Source organism: Mixophyes fleayi, chromosome 8, assembly GCF_038048845.1.
Source record: "Mixophyes fleayi isolate aMixFle1 chromosome 8, aMixFle1.hap1, whole genome shotgun sequence".
In the NCBI taxonomy this organism is placed as follows: domain Eukaryota; kingdom Metazoa; phylum Chordata; class Amphibia; order Anura; family Limnodynastidae; genus Mixophyes; species Mixophyes fleayi.
This window is the reverse complement of record NC_134409.1, coordinates 143,047,456-143,067,652: the sequence shown is the minus strand read 5'-3', so window position 1 is coordinate 143,067,652 and position 20,197 is coordinate 143,047,456. Positions and strand designations below refer to the sequence as shown.

Below are 20,197 nucleotides of genomic sequence, written 5' to 3'. Positions count from 1 at the left end.
GATCTACACTGGTCAGTACACTCTTTTTTATAAATGGTATGCATAGAGGTTCGGGATGCATGTATAACCATAGGTTAAAATGCAGAGCATGATAAAAATATGTTTGTGGAATGTCCATGGGATAAACTCTCCAATCAAACGGATAAAGATTATTGGGGATTGAACATTTTACCAACAAATCTCTGGAGGAAGAATGTTTCTATCCATATGCACCGGCCGCCTTACTTCATTTACCCAGGGCAAAAATACCATCTGTAAAATTGCACAACATTCTATTCAGAGACACATACACAGCGTGGATAGCCATAAATAAAAAGTTTAAAAGTAGCCCGAGATTTTCAAAATACCTATCACTTTGGGGTAACCCAGAGTTCTCACCCTCGCTCGAAAATGAGATGTTCAGAGCTTGGAGAGAGAAAGGAATTATGGCGGTGAGAGATATCTTTGACCCAGGGGGCACGATATACTCCTTTCAGCAGCTACGAGAACAGCTTGTCTTCCCACATAATCAGTTTTATATGTATCTACAGATCCGGCACTATGTTCTGAGCAAACAACGAGAATGGTTATTAAGTGACGATGTGGAAGGCACAGGTGATTTAGAAGCGACTTTAGTCTTTGCTAAAATAAACAGGTTTAAGATCAAATATCTGTACGCCGACCTAGTTGATGGTGAACTTGATAAGGTGTGGGCCAAAACATGGGAGTCTTGGAAGCAAGACCTACCGAATCTACGACCCCCAGGAGAGATGTTAGGTTATATGAAGCATACTGTGAAAGCTCTTAGTTCTGCCAGACTCCAGGAAGTTCACATCAAAACAATTAACAGGGCATATATATCACAATCGCAGAGGCGATTTATGGTAACAACAGAAACAGGTATATGCCCGAAATGTCAGAAAGCTCAGGCCTCTCTGTTACACAACATGTGGTCATGTCCGAAGATTGCTAAGTTTTGGAATAAACTGGTAACATATATAAACTTTACCTTTAAAATACAAGTATCGGCTCACTATGAAGTACTATTGTTCCCAGTCTTTGATTCTTGGAAAGATCAGATAGAAGGTTCGCAGATTATACCGCTACTCACAATTGTGGTCACCTTGGCAAAAAAAGCCATTCTAGGCAACTGGACATCCAAAAGGACCCCATCGATATTGGAGGTCACATCGGAGTTGATGGAAACATTATATTTCGACAGACGAGCCACCTTCAATGATTTAGAGAAAGGGGTGGAGCGCTTCCATGCTAAATGGGGTGCATACATAGACACATTGAAAGAATCGACTCGGCTCCATATCATGCGGGTCTTTGAGGATACTAGGTGGTCTTTACTGAGAAATCTTTGAGGATGGTGGATGAGGTTAAGTTTTATCCAAAATGTGAATGATTGGCAAATGCTCAGCTAAACTGGTATTAATAGGAAGTCGTAGTATGGTTCATGGGAAACACCAGGAAAACACACTATTCAGTGACTCGGTTAGTCTCAGTCTCCTCTCTCTTCCCCTCCTCTGTCTCCTTTCTTGCCCTTTTCTCTTTTCCATTCTATCTCTGTCCCCTTCTTTTATTTATTTTTATTTTTTATTTTCCTCTCTCATTTATGTTTGTGATAGAAAAAAAAAAATGTTATTTGTACATTGAGAAATTATATTGCAATTATTTGACATGATGTAAACTTGCCTATTTCTTTGTACAATAAAAAAAGATTTACAAAAAAAACAAAAAACAAACATATATAGTAATAAAACATGTAGGCAGTATGCAACTCTTTCCTATGTGCGACTCACCTCTGGTATCAGCAGATCAAGTCCAGAGCTCTTCAGTTCCACAAAAGAAGAGTGGAGAGGTGGGAGAAGCTTTGCATGCGCAGTAGCTCTGTTTCGGCCATCTTGTATGTTTAGCGTCTGCTTAAGAGAATCAGCTATAGAGCTGTTGTAAATAGACCGCACCTATGCCCCCACTTTAATGCGGCTGTGCATTAGGGTGTGCCTGAACCTCGCTCTGATTTAACATTAGACATAACAGTAGCTGAAATGATAATCCATACTTGCCAACCTTGGAAAAGTGAATTCCGGGAGATCCTGGGCAGGGAGCATGGTCTGAGGGTGGGAGGGGGCGAGGCGCGGTCAATCGCGTCATTTTGCCCCCACCCCGCGATAAAAACATAATTTTGTTGCGGGGGGGCGGGCCGAAAATGACACAATTCACAGCGAATCGCGTCATTTTGACGAGTAAGTTGCCGTATGCGGGATACTTGTCTGTTGGATTAACACAAACTTGCCAACTCTCCCGGAATGCCCGGGAGACTCCCGAAATCTCCGGGTAGGTATTCCGGACTCCCGGGAGAGTTGGCAAGTTTGTGTTAATCCAACCCATGTTTTGGCAAGCGGTATGGAGGTTCACTAATGAGTTCTGGTACCACTAACGTATTTATAGCTGTATAGTTATATTCTACAAGTGGTCAATTAAGCCTCCCCTGCCATTTTCAGATTGTAATTCAAATTCAAAATAAATATTATTTTTTTAGTATTTAATGTTGGCATTCTGAAATCTGATGTACATAATACCACATTCACAAAACTTCAATTTATGATATCTATTTTTGTAATTTTACTGTAGTGGCCTTAAAATTTATGCAGACTTATTACATTGTTTAATAAGTATAATCTGTTAAATTGTTTTAAGAGTATTAAATTGTTTGCATTGCAAATGGAAACTTTGTAACACAATTTTTTTAATATAAATCCACTTCTGACCTGTAACCGTTCACAATTGTTCACAACTGTTTTGTTATAAAAAGTTAACTGCATTAAAAGCAAATTAAAAATAGATCAAATACACCGTGTCTCAAATTTTAGAAGAAGATGGTATATACATCACTATAACGCAGTGGATCCCAAACTTTCTCAGTTCGAGGCACCCTTAGGGTATCCATATTTTTTTCAAGGCACCCCCAAGTCAAAATAAGTACCAAGTTGCCCCCGCCTTGCTTACCATCAGCCCTAGCCACGGCACCCCAGTGAGACTGCCATGGCACCCCAGGGAGCCGCGGCACCCAGTTTGGGAACCACTGCTATAACGTATCTAAAGTGTATCTCACGTCTCATGCATTTTTACCCTTTTTCTCAGGGCATATGTGTGAAACAGCCTTCAGAGTAAAAATCAGTATGTCATCCAGCCATGAGTTTACTGCAATTATTATTGTGGGGTTTCCTTGCGTTGGTGTCCCTGAACTTTAGTGTGTCTACTTAGTGGTGTAAGATCCCTGCTGCTGTGTGACCTGTCTACTGACACAGTGCAGGGAGGAGAGAGAACTGTACAGAGCACAAACCAGGCAGGAGAGAGAACTGTACAGAGCACAAACCAGGCAGGAAAAAGAACTGTACATAACACAAACCAGTCTCCTGCTCTAACCCCTAACATTAGTGTGTAGTAAGTGGTGTGAGATCCTTGCTGCTGTGTGACCTGTCTTCTGACACAGTACAGGAAGGAGAAAGAACTGTACATAGCACAAACTAGAGATGTCCACTGACCCCCTTGTTCTGGTTTTGGTTTTGGATCTGGATTAACTTAGTGTTTTGGTGTTGGTTTTGGCAAAAGCGCACTTGCGTGTTTTGGTTTTGGATCCCTATTTTTTTTTCTAAAATCCCTATTTTTTTTGCTAAAATCACGTAATTTTGCTTTTTGTTTCCCCTACATTATTATTAACCTCAATAACATTAATTTCAATTTCAAGTCATTTGCAGTCAATTTTGAGCTTCTCACAGGTTACAATATTATTTTCATACACTTTCAAACAAAGACTGCAATGACCTGGCTGGATGCTAAGCGACAGAGCAATGACTCAAACACACTGCAGTTCATAGCACATCTAGGAAACATTGCCACACAGCAGTGGCAGAAAAGAAAAGTGGTGCAAGATGGAATTGTCCTTGGATCATGAAATCTGTTACAGTTCATCCGATCGCTCCACCCATTTCTTAGCTGTGGTAATTCTACAGCTAATACATGGCAATGAGCGCTGACTTTCCCGGGATGCATCATCATCATCATCATCATCATCATCATTTATTTATATAGCGCCACTATTTCCGCAGCGCTGTACAGAGAACTCATTCACATCAGTCCCTGCCCCATTGGAGCTTACAGTCTAAATTCCCTACTATAGACACACACTCACACAAACAGACAGACAGACAGAGAGGGAGAGACTAGGGTCAATTGGATGCATGCTTTTATCAGACCCAGACCAATCCAGGGTGCCAGACAATGCACTAAAAAATAGTCCTTGTAATTCACAGCAAAAGCAAGTTCATCACTGAGCTTCAAATCAGCCCCAATTCTCACAAAATTTTAATATAGTTAGGTACCTTTGACATAAAGCGCAAATTACAAACACTTTGTGCAATACTGATGAAACAGCAGCAAAGTAGAAGGTAATACATATACACATCCATTTAGACATCCATGCTTGCATTACTGTGGCTTTACAAACACTACAAATGGCTAGACAACTGTTGTCAGGATTTGGGTAAAAATAATTCCACACATAAGAGGTGGATTTTTTGGTCTTATGCCCAGTCATGACAATGGTCTTCTTCTTATCATGTGCAAGCACTGCTTCCACTGGTGCAGGACTTACACAAACAACATAATCCTCATCAACATCCTCATTAGCGCCCTTGTCAGCTACACAAATATCCTTGGGCTGTTCATGCACATATTTGCAGAAACGCTGAAAGGGACCTTCTTTATGGGTTCAATATCAGACAGGTCACGATTACACATAGCACTCGTGGATAGACTCTCCTCAGGGATTTGTGTAATTTATGAATCTGAACATACATTTTCCTCTAATGTCTTAATGTTTTCTTGCAGCTCGGCTTATACACGTAAAAGTATTTAGACACCACTTTTGGAGTCTGAATGACAAGGTCTTGCTTGGTCATGACTGACCTTACAAGAAGATGCCTCAGTGACAGTTGCAGAACTAGCACTCATAAAAAAGGCGAAGGCCTCATTCTTTCTTTGTCACTGCGTGTGTAGAATGGCATGTTGGCAATTTTATGTTTTTTATGATTACTTTTTTGGAGTACAGGTCTTTTTTTCTTGACCAAGGTAAAAGGTGTTTTTTTACATTTTTGTTTCCCTGAATTAAAAACACTATGCACTTTAACATAGGCTTTAACAGGTGACGTAGTGGAATTATTAGCATCATGACTGGTGATGTGTACTGCTGTGAATCCATTTTGATAACACTATACAATGTGACTGCAGATTAAGAACAACACTGCCAGCCCTATTATTTCTATTTCAGTAATGACAATTAGCAATGGAGCAGTGGATCTCTCCTCTTTGTGTTTTACTTATATAACACAGTACAATGTGACTGCAGATTTAGAAGACCAAGCCTGCCAGACCTATTATTTGTATTTCAGCAATGACAATTAGCAATGGAGCAACGGAGCTCTCCTCTTTGTATGTTACCTATATTTTGTATGTTACCTATATAACATAGTACAATGTGACTGCAGATTAAGAAAACCAAGCCTGCCAGACCTATTATTTGTATTTAAGCAATGACAATTAGCAATGGAGCTCTCCTCTTTGTACGTTACCTATATAACATAGTACAATGTGACTGCAGATTTAGAAGACCAAGCCTGCCAGACCTATTATTTGTATTTCAGCAATGACAAATAGCAATGGAGCAATGGAAATCTCCTGAATGTCACTAGAGACATTGAAGAACACTGCTACCCCATCTCTTTGCTTTCTACCTATGGCACTGCCCAACTGCTCTAGAGACTGCCAAGAACTGTGCTGCCCCTTGTGTGTCCCTCTGTAAAATGGTGCTGGATCGTCGTTGAAGGCGGTACTTATAGAATCCAAAACTTGCGAGATCCGACGACGTAACGATGACAGTTTGCCTCGTTTTCAATACCGAGTGTGCGTGAAAGTACTCGGATCTGCTAAGTTCGAGTGTGTTCGGTTCTTGGGGAACCGAGACTCAGCATCTCTAGCACAATCCAGTGTTCTGTTCTAACCCCTGACATTAGTGTGTAGTAAGTGGTGAGAGATCCCTGCTGTGTGACCTGTCTACTGACACTGTGCATGAAGGAGAGAGAATTGTACAGAGCACAAACCAGTCTCTTGCTCCAAACCCTGAAAATTGATGTTAATTTTAAATGGATACATTTTTCATGTATAGATATGGAATTTGAGTTTTAGCGATTTATATTTGGAGCTTGTAACTTTACTGTCAATCATTAGAAGGATAAATCTGCTGAATACCATCTTCCTTCTCTTCATATCACTGATTACATTCTTAATTTCTAGTTATTTTCTGTTACTGAGATTCTTGTCCTGACCCCGGCTCCTCTATTTTACCTTAATTTAATTTGAATTCTCCTTTCAGATCGCAAGATGTTACAGACCTTTTGACAGAAGATTTACTGCCGGTATGAACTTATGAACTCTATATTATTATTATTATATATATTGTATATTTATAAAATAAGTAACATTATTACTGTGACAGGATGGACCGCCTATGCCACACTGTTTGTTGTTGCTAGGACCCGGCTGGACTTAATTTTCCACCGTTCCCTTTCTTTATCCCAATTGCCCCCTCGCCATAGTAGGAGGGGCTTACAATGCTGCCACCACTGGACTCCGTAACAACATCCAGAACCGTGTTCCTTCTGGGTAACGGTCGCTGCTAGTGTACTCCCTTGTTGGTGCACCTGGGCTGGTACCCCTGACCTCTTGGTATAGATCAAGATTGTTGTGGATGGATCCCCCTTGGCCTATCACACTGGCCAGAGCTGCTGGGTAGCTGGCAGAGCGTTGGTACTAGGTGCTGGGACCAAACTTCAGAACAGCTGGAAACGGATTAGAGTTGGGTCTAATCTGTAGGTCACAGGAAATTACAGCAGGAAAGAAGTTATCAGGCAGGTCTTGAAGCAAGTGATGTTTATTTATTGTTTAGTTTTATACAGTTTTGGACACAGCCTAACAGGGGATAAGCCAGCCCCCTGAACTCTTTGCTGGCTCCAAGAAGTCTGGGTGAAAATAGATGATGGTCCCTGGGCGCATAAACAAAAGTAGCATGTAAAATAAACATTTATCGAAATAATCAAGTTGCAACTCTGTATAGACCGCTGTACATTAATCACAAATACAGCAGTGGTGTATAATAAAACTTGTTGTGAAATGACATAGACAGCAAGCATAAATCACAATATATATATCGAGCTGATAGTAAATCAGGGATTTCTGTGAGCTTCAGATAAATTCTCTGCAGAAGGCTATAAACATCATACAGTGCATATATACATTCTCAATTCTATGTTGTAGCATTATTTATTTATTTTCCTATCACGGAATTGCATCAATATATTTTGTGCTCCTTATTTCTTCTAGTAGACCTAATCAGGGTAACTGAGCCCCGAAAGGCAAGGAGTGCCCAGGGACCTAAAAAGTCACCTGTTATTTTCTATGTTAAAAGGGGCGCTCAAGCAAGAAGTGGTCCATGGTCTCCTCCTTCCCCTGACACTCCTCCTGTGGACAACACACATCACCTGGACAGTCCCTTAGTGACAGCTGAACCCAGAACTGAGCGTACAGGATTCTCCTCTCCAACTTCCTTCTAGAGGAGTTACTGACTACCCCTGCCTCCAGGCCCTAACGTCTTGTCACTTTCAATCCCAAAGACACATAGGTCGGGAGGTATCCATGTCAGACCCAGAAGCTCCATACCCTTCCACTTTCCATCCAAACATTAAGGTGTGTTGCATCAAAATCCTGAAGCCACCTAGACATTGAGGAGGGGTCTCAAGAAAAAGATTACTAAAAGGTGCAACATTAAAGAAAGACTTAAAAAGAACAGCACTGGGTTAACCATACCTAGGCCACCATCCCACCTCGATCTGTAGGTCACAGTTCGCTTGATCAGGTTCATTCTATTCTCCCAAAGCAAAAGGAAGAAAACTGCATAAACCCAGGACCAGGGGTTGGCAACCTTTTTCTATCCGAGTGCTGGCTAAAATCTAGTCAGGTGCAAGTGTGCCAGTTGGGTGTGTATGTATATATATATATATACACATACACACAGGGCTGCCTAGAGAAATTCAGAGCCCCAGTACAGCAACGTCATGGGGCCCCCCCTTATAGTTGAGCATGGTAAATAAATGTTGCGCCGCCGCTCCATGGCGCAAAACTGCAAGTGGTCATACAATTGGGGGCATGACAGTGCATTATTGTGGCGTGTCTAGCAGGTGAGAAGCACTAGGCCACTCCCTTACAGAAAAATGCATTACTCAGACATGCCGCCTTGCCCCAGCAGCTTTGCTCACATATGTCCCCTCTGCCCACATGCTTTAATCACACTTGACCCCCTTTGCCCAGCACCAGTTCACATCATACCTAGTATGCCACAGTTGCCCCCAGAAATTCATAGTATGCCACAGTTGCCCCCAGAAATACATGGTGTGCCACACAGTTGCCCCCAGAAATACATAGTATACCAAGTATATGTGCTCCTCAATTTGCTGCTCTTACTTACCTTTGGAGACTCGTCTTCCTCCAGAAACCCGGGAGCTGCTTCAATAAAACAGCTGTTTCGGCCGTCATCGGCTGCTTTACTGAAGCAGCTTCAGCACTAGTGTGCCAGACAAAAGTGGTCAGCGTGCCACGTCTGGCACGCGTGCTGGTGGATGCCGACCCCTGCCCTAGACCATAAAGACAGAGGTAAAAGGCACATATAGCTAATGTACAGTAACTCTGGGATCAGGTAGGTCTTCCCAAGGTCCACTCTTTCCCTAAGAGAAACACTTCATCCAGCTCTCCACTTACCCTAACCTTTCCTCCAGTCTTATCTCCCAATTTTGCTTGGTATAATTGGCAGGTCCGAATTGAATTCCTAAAATTTTTATCTTGCTATTGGCCCGGGGAAGGCTGTCCAGAAGGTTGAACTGACAACCTTCCTCCCCCATCCAGAAAACTTCACTCTTTTCCTGGTTTACTTTCAAGCCACTGGCCTCTGTGTACCTGCAGACCAGAGTTGCTACCTCCATTGCTTCTGCAGGACTCGACAAGACGAAAGTGACATCATCCGCGTAGGCCACCACCTTCAAAGGACACTCTGATCCAACAGCGCCCCTCCTATCGAGTCGCCTTGAATCATTCGAATAAAAGAAAAAAAATTGCCAACACATACAAGAGGGGGCTCAGGGGTCAGAGTTGACCACAAAGGACGGACCCACCCAACCATTCACAAGAGTGAAGCTCTCGGGCCTGTTTGTAAATAGTACAGTCAATTCACCACCCGCAGAAGTAGAGCCCATAGGTACTCATGATCACCCTGTCAAAGGCCTTCGACTGATCAAGTGCTAAAAGATACATTGCACAAGACGCCCCTGAATCATCCGCCACCTCAAGGTCATTGTGCGCCGGATGTCCCGTGTAGTAGGTCCGCTTCCGCCTATCGTCGCTAACAAATGACACCACGTAAGAGATGGCACTCAGGCATTTTGAGACAGTGTACAGCCCAGCCAGGCAGCCTAGAGCTTGTTCTGGCGCGTGGGCATCAGAACAAGGACCTTCTGCCCTACCTCAAATACTCTGGCATGCGCCCCCTGATCATACCAAGTCTTCAGTTTCACCTGCGCTTCCTCTAGGTTAGCCTGTGCAAGCCCCATGAGATTCTGTAACCGATCTCTGAGCTTCAACACATACTTCACCACATAGATATTCTAGGTCGGTAGCTTCCCTCCCCAAGACTCCCGGAACAGGTCAAGAGGTCCATGGACTCTGCCAGCAGTAGTTCAGAGGACAAGAAACCGGTAGACTCTTGTGGCACCTCCCAATAAGCAAACAGGAGATGCGGAAGGTAGAGTCCCCCCCCCCCCCTTGAAATTACAAACGCCCATAGCATGTGCTTCAGAGTGCCATTGAACCACTCGCATAGTCCATAGGATTAGAGTTGGGTCTAATCTGTAGGTCACAGGAAATTACAGCAGGGAAGAAGTTGTCAAGCAGGTCATGAAGCAAGTGATGTTTATTTATCTCAAGTGTCCTGACAAGGACAGTTCACACTGGTTGAAGGTACCAGTGATCAGCAAGTCAGATGGAACACTAATGATACATTTCAGTACAAACCAGTGCTGTTTTATAAATTTTTGGACACAGCCTAGTAGGGGGAAAGCCAGCCCCCTGAACTCTTTGCTGGCTCCAAGAAGTGTTATTTTCAGTATCAGGATGCAATATGCTCCCAAAAACATCTATGCAATTTATACTTTACAAAATTTACACTTATCTGTGATATCCTTCATCACGTGCTGTTTACAATGTTCAGACAGGTTCTAACACACTGGACAAAAGGCCACTCAGGAACTTTAGTAACAACCTCCTTTGGTGCATTTAGACTGGAAAGGACATGTTGGTTACTCACATGAATAGACTTAATTAGCCTTAATGAGGACTTCTTGAAGCTACACAACAGACTTCCTCAACAAATGCTTATTGGATCAGAAATCAAAACCTCAGAAATGTATGCATTTCCTGTACAAAATGCCACACGATATAGTAAAATCAGTACATTGCAATAATATAAATAAGTATCCTTTGTAATTGCATTATCAAATTTGCGCAAGTGCAATACATTTTTTGACTCATTGACTCCATTAGTGTAAGAAATGTAAATCCTCTGTCTGCGAGTCTAAAGCTGGGTACACACTACAGAAATTTCGACCAACTTTTTATGCCAAACGATTTTACATGCGATCAATGGTCCGATCGCTCGGTCCATGGACTGCATACACACAGCCTTGTTTAGGACGATAAAGGGAAGAGCGAACCTCCCTTTAGCGACTTTTTACAGCTATGTTGTTGTGAGCAATGACTGTGATTTCGTACTTACTGTTGTGAATCGGTCGGAAGTTTATACACACTACACAGCGGAAACGAGATTGGAACGAAAATATTAAACGGTACGACCAACCAAATGAGGCGATAATCGTCCATTTGGGCAGACTTTCGACCATCGTGTCACTGCACACACTGACCCGACTTTTGAACGAGCGGTCGTATGTCGGCTGTTTCAGCCGATTATTGGACGAAAACAGTGTAGTGTGTACCCAGCTTTACAGTGTGGCACAGATTAAAAAAGAAAGTGCATTCCATGCAACTCAAAGATATGATTATAGAGATTTAGAAATCTGGGGAAAGGTACAAGAGCATTGTAATGGTATAGACCATCCCCCGTAGCCCAGTGTTAGGCTCAGTACACACTACAGAAAACGATATCGATAACAATTTTACCAACGACTGAAAGTCCAGATCATCAGCTGATTCATGTGTAGACACTGTACACGTTTTACATGATTTACCTTCAGATCTGTGATCTTCATCTGTCATAACCATCGGCTGAAAAGATGGTGACTCTGTAAACTCCATAGAGATATATGGACACTGCTGGTCGTGAGTGACTACTCACTGCAGAATTTGCCCGACATCATTCCATCGTTTATAGAGCTTTTTAGTCGACTTTTAAAATCAAATTAAACCATACAAAGTGCTTTGGAACAATAATCGTTAATCATGGGAATGGACACACTAATGTGATATCGGGCCGTTATTTATCGTTAATTGACCCGATAATTGGGTAAAAACCTGTAGTGTGTACCCAGAAGCAGAAGTATTTAATTTACAACAACACTGCCTAGATCAGGTTTGCCCCCCTAGAATTATCAGAGGAGTTACTGGGACACTGAGCGGGACACAGCAGTCAAGCTACCGTCCTGCCCCAAGTATAGCATGCTGTACTGCGCTACTTACTGTGTTAGTTTTATGCTAAGTAGCGCCTAGGTTTTATCTGGTTTAGATATTATTGTACAATTACTGCATGTATTTATTTTGTATTAATATACCCTTGCTGTACATTAATGACAATGAGGATCTGTGTATATGTATGTTCCTAAAATACAGAGAGAGGAACTTTAGTAAACCTCCTTTTATATGCACAGATAGAAAACATGTAGATAAAAGTTTCTTGTGACGTGTGATGACTTAACACATTGCATCCTTTGTAAAAAAAGTGCAAATGATTTTAGTTTTTAATGAGCCTGTTTAATTGTCTGCACTCTACTTGTCACGTTTTGTGAAAGCAATGGCTCTGGGAATATGAAAACTTTACATCACATGTACCAGGAATAAATACATTTTAATGCTTTAGCTGAATTACTGTCTCATTTGTTCCTTGAAGGCAGACCAGCAGGTAGAGATTGTGAAGAAGGTGGCTCATCTCGTCGGGAAACGCCTGGCAAGCTGCATGCAGGGTCAGGCAAGCTCGGATATGGAAAAGAGGGTGGTGAGTTGGTTCTCAGGAGCATCTTCTAAAATGACAATGATTTTGTCGTTCAGAACATAACAAGTGTCCAATTTGTACATGACAGATCTTTGTTTTTACAGAAGAAACTAGCCTTGATGTCTCTGTCCTTAGCCATGGCTGACTGTATGAAGGAAATAGAGAGTGAGTCAAGTCTGAGGTGAGAGAATTGGATTTACAACTTGCTATAAAATAATCTAATTTTAATGGAAGATAAATTGTTCCACCCGTTTCCTATACAAACCAAGATACACATCTCACAAAGATCTGTGTTTAGCCATCTATGACCTCACAAACCAATGTTATTCTTACTAAACAGTTGAAAGTTATGTAAACCGAAAACTATTTAAAATGAATCTATTCCATGCAAAAATTAACCTTTACCATGGTAGTCAGAAACTCGCCTGTTATAGCCTCATTACATGCTCATCGCCGGGATGATGCTCCTTCCACTTTCTGTCAGTCTGTGTCTTCCTGCTGCCTCCATTCCCCTCCTCACATCATGTCACTGCCCCTGTCACATACAGCCCTGTCCTCACTAACACTTCACTAACCTCCTGATATACTCTGTGCTGCTGGAAGACCCTGCTCCTTCCACTATATAACTCTCAGTCTGTGTCTTCCTGCTGCCTCCATTCCCCTCCTCACATCATGTCACTGCCCCTGTCACATGCAGCCCTGTCCTCACTAACACATCACTCATCTCCTGATATACTCTGTGCTGCTGGAGGACCCTGCTCCTTCCACTATATAACTCTCAGTCTGTGTCTTCCTGCTGCCTCCGTTCCCCTCCTCACATCATGTCACTGCCCCTGTCACATGCAGCCCTGTCCTCACTAACACATCACTCATCTCCTGATATACTCTGTGCTGCTGGGGACTCTGCTCCTTCCACTATATAACTCTCAGTCTGTGTCTTCCTGCTGCCTCCGTTCCCCTCCTCACATCATGTCACTGCCCCGGTCACATGCAGCCCTGTCCTTACTAACACATCACTCATCTCCTGATATACTCTGTGCTGCTGGGGACTCTGCTCCTTCCACTATATAACTCTCAGTCTGTGTCTTCCTGCTGCCTCCGTTCCCCTCCTCACATCATGTCACTGCCCCTGTCACATGCAGCCCTGTCCTCACTAACACATAACTCATCTCCTGATATACTCTGTGCTGCTGGGGACCCTGCTCCTTCCACTATATAACTTCAGTCTGCTGCCTGCTGCCTCCATTCCCCTCCTCACATCATGTCACTGCCCCTGTCACATGCAGCCCTGTCCTCACTATCACATGTTTTCATTAGGGATGTGCACCGGCCACTTTTGGTGTCTCGTGTTTTGTGTTTTGGGTTCGGATTTGCTTGAGTTTTTGGGTTCGGATTTGTTTCACAAAACACCTGACGAAAGGTTTTGGTTCGGATTTATTTTGAAAAAAACATAAAAAATCAAGTTTTTTTGGTTTATTTTCATTCCTATGCTATTATTAACCTCAATAACATTCAATAACAATCATTTCCACTAATTTCCAGTCTATTCTGAACACCTCACAATATTGTTTTTAGTCCAAAACGTTTCACCGAGGTAGCTTTCTGGACTGCATAGTGGAGTGGTCCCGGTACCCAATTTGGTACCGGGGCCACAATACCTCCTCCAACTTTCAAGTGTAGTGTTTCTAAGTTATAAACCCTATAGTAGTTCGAGCACGTCAATACCTCTTGTTTTAGACGACCATGGTACTGAGCATTCATCATTGAGATCCCATCAAGTATGTGAAAGACAGACAGGGTCGAAGTGTTATTTGTTGACTTTGTTAAACAAAAAACTGTCCCTGTTGCAAATATTTGTGCAATGAAGAGTGACTTTTTCATTTAAAGGCTCAAGCTTTCCAGTGTAGTGTTTCTAAGTTATAAACAGTACAGTAGTTCGAGGACGTCAATATCTCTTTTTTTTTTTATTATGACAGGGCATTTAACTTTTGGTTTAATTTGTTTAATTGGTTTTAATTTTGTTTTACTTTGTGCTCATGGCAAACGACTGTTGGATGGTCAATTGTTTTGTGAAAGATTTAGCGGTCTTACGACTTCCCCTCTTGGAAGATGACCGACTACCAGCAGCAACAGCAGCAGTGGCAGTAGTAGGCGTACCGCTGCAGGATTCCTCGGATGAATCCCTTATTGAAGAGGACTCAGTCTGGCTGGTGACTTTGGCTGCAGGACTGAATCTGATGGAGATCGTGGAGGAAGTTGACGAGGAGGGTGTTGCTGGTGTGTATCCAACAGGACCAAGGGATTTAGGTGTCACTGTACTGATGACGGTCCTAGCCCCAGTTCCTGAACTAACCACTGAACTATGAAGGTTATTCAGGTGACGTATAAGGGAGGATATCCCTAGGTGGGCAAGATCCTTACCCCTGCTTATTTGAGCTTTACATAAGCTACATATGGCCATACATTGGTTGGCTGGATTTGGATAAAAATAACTCCAGACCGAAGAGGTGCATTTTTTGGTCTTCTGACCAGGCATGACAATGGGCTTTTTAATCCCATGGACATCAGCTGTTTCCCCCCCTGGTGCCTCATTTACAATAACCACATCAGCATCCTCATCATCAAGTTCCTCCACATCGCCAGCTACATCAATAGCCTCCTCCCAAGCCACCTCTTCCCGTACAGTGATGGGAAGGTCAGGCTTGACAACCACCAACACCCTTGGACTCGCCTTGGGGATTTGTGATAATTTCTCTTTAGAAGGCAGAGTTGTTTGCTGTTTTGTTGCTGACAGCATAACTCTCTTCAATTTTTTGTAGTGGGAGGAGGAGGAGGAGGGCTAAGATCCTTGGGTGAAGCTGAATCACTAGTCATGAATACGGGCCAGGGCCTAAGCCGTTCCTTGCCACTCCGTGTCGTAAATGGCATATTGGCAACTTTACGTCTCTCCTCAGCTGATTTTAAGTTTCTCTTTTTGCTACTTTTACTGAACTTGGGCTTTTTGGATTTTACATGCCCTGTACTAGAAGATTGGGCATTGGGCTTGCCAGACGACGTTGATGGCATTTCATCGTCTATGTCATGACTAGTGGCAGCAGCTTCAGCATTAGGAGGAAGTGGGTCTTGATCTTTCCCTACTTTATCCTCCAAATTTTTGTTCTGCATTATATGTAGCACAAGAGAGTGTACCCCTAAGCCACACACACTCGGCAAAGCCTTTAAAAATTATATGCGGCACAGGAGAGTACCACTGGACTGGAGTTATACAGCAGTACCAATGGACTTATACTGCAGGATTGTTTTGGGATATTTATTTTTATTTTTTTATAATTACTTTTTTGGTAATTTTTTTTATAACTATTTTTGACATTTTTTATAATTTGGGAATAATGGGGAAATAACAATGCCCTTAGAAGGACAGAGCACAGGACACAGCACCACTGGACTGAACAGGACACAGCACCACTGGACTGAACAGGACACAGCACAGGACCCAGCAGCACCACTAAACTCAGAAGGACAGAGCACAGGACACAGCACCACTGGACTGAACAGGACACAGCACAGGACCCAGCAGCACCACTGAACTCAGAAGGACAGAGCACAGGACACAGCACCACTGGACTGAACAGGACACAGAGCACAGCACAGAACAGAACTGAACAGCACGAGATATAGCAGGACAGACGACCACCTAACACACCCTCCCTCTACCCTGATCAATACCCGAGTGAAGATGGCGGCGACTAGCGGGGAATTTATAGGATCCGAGTATCTCGAGATCCGACAGCGGGATTATGACTCAGAGCCTCGCTTTCAGTTTTGCAATTGGCGGGAATACCCGGATCTGTCTCGGATCCGGCTCGGATCCGCAACGTTCGGATGGGCTCGGATTTCAGAAATCCGAGTGCGCTCATCTCTAGTTTTCATAGGTCACAGACTTCCACAAGATCAGCACACCCATCTCATACAATACTCTGTGTTAATATTAGTATTCCACTAAATGGACACAGGTATCCTCACCCACAAAACTGGGAACACATCGACCTCATGTAAAAAGTCACCTGCTCTGTAATACAAAGGGGGGTATTCAATTGACGGCGTGATCACCGAAAATCGAGCGCTCGAAAAATATTACCGTTAATACAGTAATCTGCGCGTAAAAACCGTTAAAACGGTAATTTACTCGCTGGATTTCAGCTCGCAGCTCAGGGAGCTGTGAGCTGAAATTCAGCGAGTAATTAGCGTATTAACGGTAATATTTTTTGAGCGCTCGACTTTCGGCGATCACGTCGTCAATTGAATACCCCCCAAAATATGTTTATATACTGTAAGTGACTGGAATGTGATAATGTTACATTGTAGCAGTAGGATAAGTGGTGGTATGACACACCTCGTATACCTCCCACTACGACCACTGTGTGTGTGTGTTTGTGTATATTTTATATACACAAACTGGGGTGCAAAAGGGGTGTACCCACATTGTATAAACAAAAACCTTATGCTCTGTACTCACCACATTCACCATGGGTGGATTTCAATTCCCTGCGTTGTTCTTTAAACCAACTCGGGCCATGCACTATTTCAATGCTGATATTTGCTTTTGGGTTAAAACTATCGCAGTAGCAGTAATTGAGCGCGGCCCAACATCGCGGGATATTGAATTCCCCCCCACCCATGAATGCTGTTCTATCTACTTCAAGCTGTATTAAACGCAGGAAATGTTACTGCCACATATTTCAATACATGTCAAGCTGACCAACTCACCCAAAGCCTGGCCACTCCTACAGTCCCCGGAAGGGGAATAGTTTGGTGTTGGTAAACTTTCTAGCAGAGTTAGTTCTCCAACTATATTACAATACTAATTTATACTGAAAAACTGTCCATAGCTCATCAGTACAGCTGTATTGAAGTACTGTAGGTGTAACAGCAGGTAATAGGGGTTGTCTCCCATTTACTGTAAGTGGGAGCATATTTTATTAAGGAGGGGTCCACTCAAGGTAGGGTATCGTGAAAGACTGTACCACTTATTTCATTAATTAAACCACAGTTCTCTTATCCTAGGTCACTAATGTGTCCATTGTATTATATCTATGTGGTATCTAACAAAATCTTCTGTTGCCTTATCCAGGAAGACTCTGGAGATGGGCTGCTGTGTGGAGGGATCTCTGGCCCAGTCTCTGGCAGAGTTTGAAATGAATATGGAAAAAGATGTTCTGCAACCTCTGAACAAGTTAAGTGAGGTAATCTCACCCCATACTAACTAAAGTTTATTCTTGTTACTCCCTACCCCTGTCACATGACAATACTTCTATTACTACTTCTATTACTACTACCCCTGTCACATGACAATACTTCTATTACTCCCTACCCCTGTCACATGACAATACTTCTATTACTACTACCCCTGTCACATGACAATACTTCTATTACTACTTCTATTACTACTACCCCTGTCACATGACAATCCTGTTATTACTACTACCCCTGTCACATGAAAATACTTCTATTACTACTACCCCTGTCACATGACAATACTTCAATTACTACTACCCCTGTCACATGACAATCCTGTTATTACTACTACCCCTGTCACATGACAATCCTGTTATTACTACTACCCCTGTCACATGACAATACTTCTATTACTACTTCTATTACTACTACCCCTGTCACATGACAATACTTCTATTACTACTACCCCTGTCACATGACAATACTTCTATTACTACTACCCCTGTCACATGACAATACTTCTATTACTACTTCTATTACTACTACCCCTGTCACATGACAATACTTCTATTACTACTACCCCTGTCACATGACAATCCTGTTATTACTACTACCCCTGTCACATGACAATACTTCTATTACTACTACCCCTGTCACATGACAATCCTGTTATTACTACTACCCCTGTCACATGACAATACTTCTATTACTACTTCTATTACTACTACCCCTGTCACATGACAATACTTCTATTACTCCCTACCCCTGTCACATGACAATCCTGTTATTACTACTACCCCTGTCACATGACAATACTTCTATTACTACTTCTATTACTACTACCCCTGTCACATGACAATCCTGTTATTACTACTACCTCTGTCACATGACAATACTTTTATTACTACTTCTATTACTCCCTACCCTGTCACATGACAATACTTCTATTACTACTACCCCTGTCACATGACAATCCTGCTATTACTACTACCCCTGTCACATGACAATACTTCTATTACTACTACCCCTGTCACATGCCAATACTTCTGTTACTACTACCCCTGTCACATGACAATACTTCTATTACTCCCTACCCTGTCACATGACAATACTTCTATTACTACTACCCCTGTCACATGCCAATACTTCTATTACTACTACTCCTGTCACATGACAATACTTCTATTACTCCCTACCCCTGTCACATGACAATACTTCTATTACTACTACTCCTGTCACATGACAATACTTCTATTACTCCCTACCCCTGTCACATGACAATACTTCTATTACTCCCTACCCCTGTCACATGACAATACTTTAATTACTACTACCCCTGTCACATGCCAATACTTCTATTAATACTTCTATTATTACTTCACAATGTCCCATGTCAATTCTGCGATTCCTAGAGAGGGCCTATTTCATCCGTCACCCCCCTTCATGTCTGTCATATCGTCCCCTCTTATTCAAGCTATGGCTTTATCACTACTGGAATATCCACTATTTCCCTTAACAAAGCTTCCAGTCATCCTCTGTGCCTGTCTGTTACTCCTCATCCATAGAGCTACAAACACGTTTCCCGAGTACTGTGCAGCAGACTTCTGTCCTTCTTCCATCATCTTGTTTTCCATTATTACCACCTTATGACCACTACCATACGCTCACATATCTGTCTTACTATACTACATGAGTGTGCTTCAATCCCTCCTTTGTCCTCTATTACTGCCAAGTACAATTCAATCTCTTACCCTCAGGACGAACTACCCACAATTCTAAAACACAGGAAACAGCTGCAGAAACTACTTACTGACTGGAACAGCGCAAAGAGCAGGTGATATGTATAGTGGTTAGAGCAAATCATTTTGTGGCCCTTGCTGCTACATCTCAGTAGTATTTCATTTTAATGGTGTTATTTGCCTGGTGTTAGGTATCCTATATCAGGTGCTATATTCAGTGTATTATGTCATCATCATCACCAATTTGATAGCAGCCAATTAACCTACCAGTATGTTTTTGGAGTGTGGGAGGAAACCGGAGCACCCGGAGGAAACCCACTGAAACACGGGGAGAACATACAAACTCCTCACAGATAAGGTCATGGTCAGGGATGTAGATTGGTATATACACAGTGCTGTGTTATGTGACATATATATGTAATGTGGCATGATACACATATAGATCATTATATACACAGTGCTGTGTTATGTGACATGTATATGTAATGTGGCATGATACGCATATAGATCATTATATACACAGTGCTGTGTTATGTGACATGTATATGTAATGTGGCATGATACACATATAGATCATTATATGCACAGTGCTGTGTTATGTGACATGTATATGTAATGTGGCATGATACACATATAGATCATTATATACACAGTGCTGTGTTATGTGACATGTATATGTAATGTGGCATGATACACATATAGATCATTATATACACAGTGCTGTGTTATGTGACATGTATATGTAATGTGGCATGATACACATATAGATCATTATATACACAGTGCTGTGTTATGTGACATGTATATGTAATGTGGCATGATACACATATAGATCATTATATACACAGTGCTGTGT

General features: G+C 42.3%; 1 protein-coding gene across 1 annotated transcript in view; it reads left to right on the top strand.

Moving 5' to 3' along the window:
• The window catches only part of SH3BP1 (SH3 domain binding protein 1), a 68,450-nt gene that overhangs the window by 7,529 nt on the left and 40,724 nt on the right, over positions 1-20,197 (top strand). The window contains exons 2-6 of the mRNA XM_075183959.1: positions 6,419-6,461; positions 12,266-12,370; positions 12,472-12,548; positions 17,499-17,610; positions 19,360-19,436. Coding sequence (XP_075040060.1) covers positions 6,419-6,461; positions 12,266-12,370; positions 12,472-12,548; positions 17,499-17,610; positions 19,360-19,436 — 414 coding nt within the window. The remainder of the gene's footprint in view (positions 1-6,418; positions 6,462-12,265; positions 12,371-12,471; positions 12,549-17,498; positions 17,611-19,359; positions 19,437-20,197) is intronic.